Source organism: Cebus imitator, unplaced genomic scaffold (genome assembly GCF_001604975.1).
Source record: "Cebus imitator isolate Cc_AM_T3 unplaced genomic scaffold, Cebus_imitator-1.0 Scaffold57, whole genome shotgun sequence".
NCBI classification, from domain to species: domain Eukaryota; kingdom Metazoa; phylum Chordata; class Mammalia; order Primates; family Cebidae; genus Cebus; species Cebus imitator.
Genome location: NW_016107372.1, coordinates 1022092 through 1033875, shown reverse-complemented (window position 1 = coordinate 1033875; position 11784 = coordinate 1022092). Strand labels below are relative to the sequence as shown.

At 40.8% G+C, this 11784-nt stretch overlaps 1 protein-coding gene and 1 non-coding gene across 5 annotated transcripts in view; one reads left to right on the top strand and one right to left on the bottom strand.

Moving 5' to 3' along the window:
- Positions 1–11784, bottom strand: part of LOC108304763 (nuclear body protein SP140-like protein) — a 39146-nt gene that overhangs the window by 11993 nt on the left and 15369 nt on the right. Inside the window, exons 1-3 of one of the 4 annotated variants that reach the window (XM_037738723.1) lie at positions 5004–5369; positions 2318–2387; positions 50–218 (exon numbers count right to left, since the gene is read on the bottom strand). In XM_037738723.1, the coding sequence (XP_037594651.1) occupies positions 50–218; positions 2318–2387; positions 5004–5014 (250 nt within the window). In that variant the 5' untranslated portion in view covers positions 5015–5369. Of the gene's footprint in view, positions 1–49; positions 219–2230; positions 2388–5003; positions 5370–11784 lie in introns of those variants that run through there. The other 3 variants (XM_017529054.2, XM_017529055.2, XM_037738724.1) reach the window with 3 other exon arrangements.
- Positions 2791–2897, top strand: LOC119471346. Its single transcript, XR_005200379.1, has one exon. It is a non-coding gene; the product is annotated as a U6 spliceosomal RNA (small nuclear RNA).

The following is an 11784-nucleotide window of genomic DNA, read 5'->3' as shown; positions in this document are numbered from 1 at the left end:
AATTAAAAGCAGACCTAGAGCACAAAAGAGAGGGGAGAGAATTGATTACCCTTTTTGAAGCTTTTATGAATCTCAATTAAATCAGGATACTCTTTCAGGTTACTCTTGCTGAACAGGACTGACAGAACTGAACAATCAAACACCTTCTCCAGGTGGCAGAGAACCTGGTACACAACTTTCTGTACAGGAATCAAGTTTACACAGGCTTCTTGAGAATTCTGTTAAAAAAAGTTCAATGGAAAAAATACACAAAATAATAGCTTTAAAGTTAAACAAAGATCGACAATGTAATTGCATAGAATACTTTCCTTGTTCTCAGTGTAGACTACTATTTTTCATTATATAAATATTAATATATATATTTACATATATATATATTTAAGATGGAGTCTCGCTGTGTTGTCTAGGCTGGAGTGCAGTGGTGTTATCTCAGCTCACTGCAACCTGCACCTCCTGGGTTGAAGTGATTCTCTTGCCTCAGCCTCCTTAGTAGCTGGGATTACAGGCTTGTGCCACCTGGCTAATTTTCATATTTTTAGTAGAGATGGGGTTTCACCATGTTGGTCAGGCTGGTCTTGAACTCCTAACCTCATGATCCACCTGCCTCAGCCTCCCAAAGTGCTGGAATTACAGACATGAGCCACTGTACCCAGCCTAGAACTTTTTAAATATTTGATCCACTGCTTTAGAAAAACAAGTAAACCCTACCTCTTGACTTTTGAGCTCTTATCCTGCCCAGGATGCCGCGGGAATAAATCTTACAGTGATTTCGTTGTCTGTACAGCAGTCACTGCCCCCACACTCCCCACCTTCCTCCTACGGTATGAGAAGTCCTGGACAGGCTCCAGGAGATTGGGAGGTGGTTCTTCCCTTGCCATAAAGAACACAATAGAAAGGGCACAATCACACACTGAAGACATGGCTTCCTTCTCTGCACCTCCATGGCACTGTACAAACTCACCTGAATTCCAAGGCTCCACAACTACCCAATGAAATGTAAACACTTTAGAGGAGACAACAGCAAGGCAGAAATTTGTTTGATAACAATTATAGTGGCACAAATTCTCTGGGGGTTACCTCTGACATAAGTAAACATTACAAAGCAAGACTGCTTCCATTATCTTGGTTATCGTAATTTTGTTTTATTCTTGTATGTTGTATAAATCACTACATATTTGCAGAGCATATCAGTTTCACTCCAGCCATGTCATCATTACCTTCCACTCCCTCCCCAACAGTTGCTACAAAAGAACAGGGCAACTGCGTGCAGTGGCTCACTCCTATAATCCCAGCACTTTGGGAGGCCGAGGTGGGTAGATCACCTGAAGTCAGTAGTTCAAGACCAGCTTGACTAATGTGGTGAAACCCCATCTCTACTAAAAATACAAAAATTAGCTGGTCATGGTGGCAGGCACCTGTAGTCCCAGCTGCTTGAGAGGCTGAGACAGGAGAATTGCTTGAACCAGGGAGGCAGAGGTTGCGGTGAGCAGAGATCATGCCATTGCACTCCAGCCTGGCTGACAGAGCAAGGCTCTGTCTCAAACAAACAAACAAACAAAAAAGAACAGGGCTTCAGTTAGAAATAGAGAGTCTTGTCTAGGCAAAGTGGTTCAGCCTGTAATCCCAATACTTTGGGAGGCTGAGGTAGGAGGTTCATTGAGGCCAAGAGGTCAAGACCAGCCTGAGTAACATAGCAAGATCCCATCTCTACCAAAATAATAATAATAATAATATCCAGGTGTGGTGGCATACACCTGTAATCCCAGCTACCCAGGAGGCTAAGGTGAGAGGTTTACTTGTGTCCAGGAGGTCTAGGTTGCAGTGAGCCATAATTGTGCCACTTTACTCCATCCTGGGACACAGAGTAAGAAGCTGTCTCTAAACAAAAGGAAGGAAGGATGGAAGGAAGGAAGGAAGGAAAGAAGGAAGGAGGGAAGGAGGGAAGGAGGGAAGGAGGGAAGGAGGGAGGGAGGGAGGGAAGGAAGGAAGGAAAGAAAAGAGGAGGAGGAGGAAAAAAAGGAAAAGAAATAGAAGTATCTTTAATGACATCTGTTTGCCCCATTACCTTCTACCTTATACAATAAGTAACCAACAGAAAAGGGTCTTTCCACAAAAGGTATGAAAGGCCTTTCAGGCAGTTAGCAGTGTACTAAACTTTGAATCCAGGATGCCAAATATAAATTAATGTGGGGGCCAGACTACCATGGGTGATGTAATAAACTTCACTTACAGCATACATTTTTTCAGTGATAAAGGAATTGTCCCTGAGGCTTTCAAGAAAAGGAAATAGCTTTGTTATTGCATTTGCTATCTCCACCTTATTTTCCTTGAAGTGATTGAAATAGATCTCACAGGAAACTTTTTTCTTCTGGACCACTGCAAACATCCTAAGGAAAAAAAATACAATGAGAAAATAAACATCAAGATTTCAAGATGCCTTTCCCAGCCGAAACATTCCTGGCCCAGAAAACTTCACTTGTAAATTCTTCAAAACATATATTTAAGAAAGAATAAAACCAATCTTACACAACCCCTTCCAGTGAATAAAGAAAAAACAAACGTGCTCTAACTTACTGGAAAAGGATAGCATAATCCTTATACACAAGTCTGTCAAGACATTACAAAAATGAAAAGTACAGATTACTATCTCTCATGGACAGAGATGGTAAAACTGCAACAAAGTATTAGCAGGTCAAATCCAGCAACAGGTAAAAATAATAATACATCATGACTAAGTGAGACTTATTCCAGGAATGCAAGAATTCTTTAACATTTAAAAATTGGGAACTGGTGCTCACTTCGGTAGCACATACACTAAAATTAGAACAATACAGAGAAAATTAGCATGCCCCCTCCACAAGGATGACATGCAAATTTGTAAAACATTGCATTTTTTAAAAAATCAGGAAATATATAGCACCAGATTGACAAAATAAAGGTGAAAAACATATGATAATTTCAATACATCCAGAAAAAGCTAAAATACAATAAAATATCTGTTCATGAATTTTTAACTCTCAGAAAACTAAGAATAGAAAGTAGAAAGTAACTTTTAAATATAATAAAGTATATAAGCAAACAAAACCTTATAGCTAACATTATACTTAAATGTGAAATGCTAAACACTTTCCCACTCAATTTGAGAACAAAACAAAGATGTCTACTGTCACCATTTCCATTTAACACTTACTAGAAATCCTAGACAATGCAATAGGTGAGAAAAAGAAATAAAAAGAATAAACCTATAAGGGTGGAAATATAACTACCATTATTTGCAGATGACTATATACCTGGAAAATCTAAAGGAATGGATAAACTATTAGAATTAATTAATTTCAGTAAAGTGTCTGGATTCAAGGTTAATATGCAAAAATCAATTATATTTTTGTACAGGAAATAATGTTTTGTATACAAGTTTAAATAAAAATAGAAAAACAATATCCTTTTCAAAAGCATCAAAATCACCAACAATAAAGGTAAATCTAACAAAAGATGTACAAGAAAGTTACACTGAAATTCACAAAACTTTTGCTGAGAGAAATTTAAGAAAGCCAAAATAAATGGAAACGTATCTTTGTGGACTGAAGACTAAATATGAATATGTAAGGCCAGGTGTGGTGGCTCACACCTGTAATCCCAGCACTTTGGAAGGCCAAAGCAGGCAGATCACGAGGTCAGGAGTTAGAGACCAGCCTAGCCAACATAGTGAAACCTCGTTTCTACTAAAAGTATAAAAAATTAGCTGGGAGTGGTGGTGGGCACCTGTAATCCCAGTTACTCAGAAGGCTGAGGCAAGAGAATCACTTGAACCAGGAGGCAGAGGTTCCAGTGAGCTGAGATAGCACCACTGCACTCCAGCCCAGGCTACAGCACGAGACTCTGTCTCAAAAAAAATATTAATATGTAAATTCTCACCAACTGATTGATAGATTTGATATAACTTTAGTAAAATTCAAGTGGTATTGTTGGTGGAAATTGACAAACTTATTTTAAAATATAAATGAAAATGCAGAAGACTAAGATTAGCCAAAAGAGTCTTGAAAAAGAATCACAGTGTTTTAACTTCATATAAAGTTACAGTAACTGAGACAACATGACACAGGCATAAAGATAAGGATATAAATGAATAGAGACTGCAACAAAGAGAAACACACACATGAGGTCACCAAATTTACAACAAAGACACTGCTGCATTTTAGTGGGAAAAAGGATGATCTCTTCATGAAATGGTGTCAGAGCAATTGAAAACCCTACCTCACTCCATATACAAAAATTAATTTCAAATGAATCATGACCTAAATATGAAAGATGATATAGTATAGCTTCTAGAGTAGGTAGGATAATATCTTCTTGGCTTAAGGTAGGCAAAAATTTCTTGCAGAAGATCCCAAAACACTATGAAAGAAACCACTGACAAATTAGACTTACTTAAAAGTAAAAACCTTTGTTTATCAAAAGACGCTATTAAGAAAGCGAGGAAAAGCCACGGAATGTGTGAAGATATTCATAACATTCTGTATAGAAGAAGGCGTCTATGTAGAACGTATAGAAAGAACGTCTAGTAATTAGAAGAACACAAAAATCTCCATTTTTAAAAACAAAAATATAGGCACAATAGCCAGCATTTCCTAACAGAGAATACTCAAATGGCCAATAAACATATCAAAAAGTGCGCAAAAGCATTGTTTTTTGGAGAAACGCAAAGTAAAATCTCAATGAGATACCACTATGCCAAAGTACCACTATGCATTCACCAAAATGGCTAAGATTTAAAAAACAACAACAACAACAACAAAAACCTAGCATCACATGTTGACAAGAATATACTGTTCAAAACACTCCTACATTGCTACTGGAGTGAAAATTAGTACACCCACTTTGGAAAACTGGCGGTGTCTACTAAAGCCACCCTATGACCGGGTAATTACACTCCTAGGTCTATACCAAGGAAAACAAACAAAACCAATAAAAGAAATCTCAGGGTTCAAATATCTTTGTCTCACCTAGACAACATTTGCAAGAGGGTCAGTCAGGACAGGTAGTATTCCACCAGCAGCTGTCATTTGTCACTTTTTACCTGATTTCTCAAAGCTTAGTTTCTTCTACTTTGCAATATGCAGTTGGCTTTATGACCCAGTTCGAAGAAGTTTTGGAATAAAACTGTGTGTAAGTAAATAAATATAAAAACCCACATGGATGAAAGATGACAAAGGAAAGGAGAAAAAGTCTAATCCTCTGTTCATTTGCCTCCTCCACCTGCTGACTTCCTGGTCGTGCCACTTTCTAGGCTGCAGAGCCCCATGGGGGATGATACACCATCCGCCACGATCTATGCACTCTCAGACCCAGATTGGGCTTCCCAGCAAGGCTCCCAGGGACCAGAACAAAAAGTCTGAACTGACTCACCCAGAAAGCAGAAAAGAGAAGTGAAAATATTAATATTCGTGAATGCCTCTGTATTTGTGAAAACTAGACCATAGATATTCTGGTTTCTCAACTGTTGTGCAAATATGGTAGCAGGGAATTAAGAAGGACTTACAGAGTCATGCCTGGAGGGCCAGAAGAGAATGTAGCCCAAGGAGGAGGAACAGGAGATCAACTCCAAGGAGTCCACAGAAGTCAGGGGACCGTGTGTTTTATGCAAATTGAAAAAGGGTGGAAATGTCTATTTGACCAAAACTGACTGAAGTTGTTTCTAGGTGAAGAAACATAGTTGATTTTAGAGATAAGTAAACCTCTATTTTGCCTTCTCCCCTTGCAGAGATGGCCATGGAGAAAAAAAAAGGGAAAGACAGAAACTTCAAAGCTGTCTCAGGCTTATGAGTTGTTTGGGCACATTGTGACCTTGACTGGACAATTTAGACCTCAAGCATTTGGATATAGGTTGGAGGAAGCTGAACTGCTCTACATCATAAAGTCAGGGGAATTCCCTTAGAGTTTCTGGAAAGCAGCTAGGGAGGAAAAAGAGAAACCTCTGGACCACTGGGGCCAGAGGCAGGAGCCAAGTTGGTAAAAATAGCCAACTTTTTAAAGATAGTACAGATATGAGGCTTTAAAAATATATATATACCCCCAGAGACTGGGCATAGTGGCTCATGCCTGTAATCCTAGCTGAGGCGGGCAGATCACGAGGTCAGGAGTTCAAGACCAGCCTTGCCAACATAGTAAAACCCCGTCTCTACTAAAAATAGAAAAAAATTAGCCAGGCGTGGTGGTGTGTGCCTATAATCCCAGCTACTTGGGAGGCTGAGGCAGGAGAATCGCTTGAACCAGGAGGTGGAGGTTGCAGTGAGCCGAGATCACACCACTGCACTCCAGTCTGGGCAACAGAGCTAGACTCCATCTCAAAAAAAAAGAAAAAATACTTCCAGAATTCGACATTCCTCCCATTTAGAGGTGGAGTCTGTGTCCCCTTTAATCTGGGATCTGTGACTGGTTGACCAACAGAATGTTTGAATATGGCAGAAGCAATGCGATGCTGATTTTAAGACCAGGCTTTAAACCACAGGAGGGCCCTAGCTGACCATGTGGTGTGTCATATTGGGAGTAGATGCTGCAGCCCCCGTTGGGCTGCCAGGAGACACCCATGTAGAGCACACACCATCTCCACTGAGCTCTGCCCAAACTGCAGGTGCATCACAAAATAATATAGGACTTTTGTTGTTTTAAATCACTGCTTTAGGGTAGTTTTTATTCACAGTAGTATAACTAGAACAGATTTTGAAGTAGGTTGCAGATATAACAAAAACATAAAACATGGGGTATTTGGCTGTGGGACAGAGCGCTGGGTAGAAGCCTAAAGGTGTTCCAGAAGATGTCAGTGCAGTGTATGGGAAAGCGATAGAAACTCTAGTGGAATCTGGAGGAAGGAGACCCTTGTTATGTATCAGTAAAAATTCTGTAAAACTCTCACCTGCAGTCATGGGGAAATAGAAAATGTACCTAAAAAAGTCAATGATCTAGAGATATCCAGGAAGTGGAGGTCAAGACGGCTTCTCACGAGACGGGCCAAGAGGATTAGAACCGATATTATCTAGGTCTTAAGGGGTGGGATGCAGATCCAGATACATTTATGTTTGCACAGGGATTTTTTTCACTCGTACTCTGATATTATTCAAGAAAGATTTGAAGTGACTTTTTTAAATACTGAAAATGTATCAGTGCAAAGTTAAAGATAAACTGGAGCAAAGAAAGAATGAGAGTGGAACATAAACTAAAACCAGGGACCAGAACTCTGAGCAGAACTGTGGGGCAGAGACAGGGAGGCAGCTGGGAGCCCAGGGGGCGCTGGAATCCAGGGCCCAAGGTGAGCAGAGGCCAGAAGCAGATGAGGATTCGGGGGTCCCAGGGGAACTATGCTCCAGAATGATGCTTTCTAAATCATGTTCCACTGAATCTGACTTCTGTTTAAGAGGAATCCCAGGACATAAGGGTTCTGTGCCCAGATAATGAAAAATGTAGGTCAACAAGGCTTCTATTCTTCTTCTCCTGCACCCCCCACCCCTGGTTTGCATTTCTTTCCCCACAAATTGGGTACGGATCCCAGCACACCAATGAGGACATCTTCACTGGTAAACAGACACATGCAGGTCCTGCAAATACATGGATCTTTCCCTCTCTCCCCCTTCCCTACCCTCTGTCACTAGCTCTGACTTGTCACTTGTGCGTTGCAACATCTCAGCTGAGGCAGGATGTGCTTCCTCCAAGCAGAGCCATCTCTCCGGAGTGCTGCTCTCTTTTGCTCTTAACCATTATGGGGCAAGTTAACCTGAGCAAGAGAGTGGCCCAAATGTGCTGACATCTCTGACACCCTTGACAAGAACAAAGCACTTGGCTATTCCTCAGATGCCTGGAGGGAGGATTAGAACTCTTGTGGTTCAGAAATAACCCTTTGATTCTAAACCCCATGCTCCACTCAATAGAAAGAACTGCATTGCAATATCATACCCTAGCTGCTAATAACACACTGTAACTGAGTTCCCATCTCCCAGTTTTTTTGGTTTTGGGTTTTGGGGTTTTTTTGAGAAGGAGTCTCGCTCTGTCACCCAGGCTGGAGCGCAGTAGCATGATCTTGGCTCACTACAACCTCTGTCTTCCAGGTTCAAGCAATTCTCCTGCCTCAGCCTCCCGAGTAGCGGGGACTACAGGCACGTGACACCAGCTAGGCTAAGTTTTGTATTTTTAGTAGAGATGGGGTTTCGCCAAGTTGGCCTGGCTGGCTTCAAATTCTTGATCAGTAGTGAGTTATAGGGAGCTTATTCTTATTTCAGGCCCAACTGTGTAGTGGATTTATTACTGGGAAGATTGAAAGGAATGAGGATCTTGGCCAGGCATGGTGGTGCATGCCTGTAATCCCAGCTACTCGGGAGGTGAGGCAGGAGAATTGTTTGAATCCAGGAGGTAGAGGCTCCAGTGAGCTAAGATTATGCAACTGCATTCTAGCCTGGGTAACAGAGCAAGACTCTGTCTCAAAAAAAAAAAAAAAAAGGAATGAGAGGTCAGGTGTAGTAGCTCAAGCTTGTAATCCCAGCTCTTTGGGAGGCCAAGACAGGTGGATCACCTGAGGTCAGGAGTTCAAGACCAGCCTGGCCAACAGAGGCAAGCCCCATCTCAACTAAAAAAAATACAAATATATATATATATATATATATATATAGTTGGGCGTGGCGGCAGGTGCCTACAATCGCAGCTACTTGGGAGGGTTAGGCAAGACAATTGTTTGAACCCAGGAGGCAGAGGTTACAGTGAGCCAAGAGCATGCCACTGCATTCCAGCCCAGGTAACAGTGCAAGACTCTATCTCAAAAAAAAAAAAAAATGCAAATTCAAGAAATTCAGAGAACCCCTGCAAGATACTATACAAGACAACCCTACCCAAGACACATAGTCATCAGACTTTTCAAGGCCAACACAAAGATAAAACCTTAAAGGCAGTTAGAGGAAAGGGTCAGATCAAGTACAAAGGAAACCCCACCAGGCTAACAGCAGGCTTCTCAGCAGAAACCTTCCAAGCCAGAAGAGTAGGGACCTATTTTCAGCATTCTTCGTATCCCACCAAACTAACCTTTATAAGCAAAGGAGAAATAAAGTCCTTTCCAGACAAGCAAATGCTAAGGGAATTCATTACCACTAGACCAAGCTTACAAAAAATCCTTAAGTGAGTTTTAAACAGAGAAATGAAAGAAAAATACCTCCTACTACAAAAACACCCTCACGAACTTAGCCCACAGGCCTTGTGAAGCAACTACACCATCAAGACTGCAAAGCAACCAGCTAACAACATCATGACAGGAACAAAATCTCACATATCAATATTAACCTTTGATTTAAACAGTCTAAATGCCCTCCTTAAAAGTCACAAACTGGGCTGGGCATGGTGGCTCACACCTGTAATCCCAGCACTTTGGGAGGCCAAGGCAGGCAAGTCACCTAAGGTCAGGAGTTTGAGACTAGTCTGGCCAATATGGCAAAACCCCATCTCTACTATAAAGGCAAAAATTTGCCAGGCATGGTGGTGAGCGCCTATAATCCCAGCTACTTGGGAGGCTGAGGCAGGAGAATCACTTGAACCCAGGAGGTGGAGGTTGCAGTGAGCCAAGATCTCACCCTGCACTCCAGCTTAGGTGACAAGAACAAAACTCTGTTTAAAAAAATAAAAAATAAGTCACAGAGTGGCAAATTAGACAAAAAAGCAAGACCCAATTGTCTGCTGTTTCCATGAGACTCATGTTACATGTAATAACACTCATGGGTTAAAAGTAAAGGGATGCTTGGGGAGTTGGGGAGAGATAGCATGGGGAGAAATGCCAGATATAGGTGAAGGGGAGGAAGGCAGCAAATCACACTGCCATGTGTGTACCTATGCAACAATCTTGCATGTTCTTCACATGTACCCCAAAAACTAAAAAACAAAAAAAAAAAAAAAAAGTAAAGGGATGGAGAAAGATCTATCATGCAAATAGAAAACATGAAAGCAAGGATTGCTATTGCATATCAGATAAAACAGTAAACCAACAACAGTAAAAAAAGAACAAGGAAGGCATTACATAATGATAAAAAGTTGAATTCAACAAGAGAACTTAACTGTCCTAAATATACATGCACCCAACATTGGAGCACCAAGATTCATAAAACAAATACTTCTAGCCTACAAAAAGATGTAGACAGTCACACAATAATAGTGAGGGACTTAACCCCTCACCACTGACAACTTTAAACAGATCATCAAGACAGAAAACTAACAAAGAAATTCTAGACTTAAATTTGACACCTTACCAATTGGACCTAACAGACTTCTACAGACAACCACTGAGTATGCATTCTTCTAATCTGCATAGGGAACATACTATAAGATTAACTGTGGCCGGGCACTATAAGATTACAGTGGCTCACCTGTAATCCCATCACTTTGGGAGGCTGAAGAGGGCAGATCATGAGGTCAGAAGTTCAAGACCAGCTTGGCCAACATAGTGAAACACTGTCGCTACTAAAAATACAAAAATTAACCAAGCATGGTTGTGCATGCCTGTAGTCCCAGCTACTCGAGAGGCTGAGGGCAGGAGAATTGCTTGAACCCAGGAGGTGGAGGTTGCAGTGAGCCAATATTACACCACTGAACTCCAGTTTGGGCAACAGAGTGAGACTTCCTCTCAAAAAAAAAAAAGATTAACCACATGTTTGGCCATAAAGTAAGTCTCAAAAAATTGTTTTAAAAATCAAAGTCATACCAAGGAGACTCTCAGACTGCAGTGGAATAAATATAAATCAATACCAAGGAGATATTTCAAAACCACATAATTACATGGAAATTAAACAACTTGCTTTTGAATTACTTTTGAGTAAGCAACAAAACTAAAGCAGAAATCAAAATGTTCTTCACATGTACCCCAAAACCTAAAATGCAATAAAATAAATAAATGGGAAAAAAAAAAAAGAAATCAAAAAAGTATTTGAAATTAATGAAAACAGTGACACAACATACGAAAATCTTTGGAATACAGCAAAAGCAGCCTTTTAAGAGGAAAGTTTATCATGCTAAACACCTACATTAAGAATTTTGAAAGATCTCACATTAACAATTTCACTTTGCACCTAGAGGAACTAGAAAAACAAGAACAAAACTCCAAAGCTGGTGGAAGAAAAGAAATAACTAAAATCCGGGCAGAATCAAACAAAATTGAGATCCAAAAATGCATACAAAGGATAGATGAAACAAAGAATTGGTTCTTCAGGCTGGGCACAGTGGTTCACACCCGTAATCCCAGCACTCTGGGAGGCTGAGATGAGTAGATCATGAGGTCAGGAGTTCGAGACCAGCCTGGCCAACATGGTGAAACCCCATCTCACCTAAATATACAAAAATTAGCCGGACATGGTGGTGCATGCCTGTAATCCCAGCTACTCAGGAGACTAAGGCAGGAGAACTACTTGAACCTGGGAGGCAGATGTTGTGGTGAGCTGAGATCGCGCCATTGCACTCCGGCCTGGGTGACACAGAGAGACTCCATCTCAAGAAAAAAAAAATGGTTCTTTGAAAGGATACACAAGCTAGATAGACTGCTAGCTAGATTAACAAAGAAAAAGAGAAAATTCAAATAAACACAATGAGAAATGACAAAGATGACATTATGCGCCTGTAGTCCCAGTTACTCAGGAGGCTGAGGCAGGAGGATGGCTAGATCCCAGGAACTTGAGGCTGCGGTAAGCTGAGATTGTGCTACTGCATGGCAGCCTGGGTGAAGAGCAAGACCTTGTCTCAAATCAATAAATATATATATATATATAT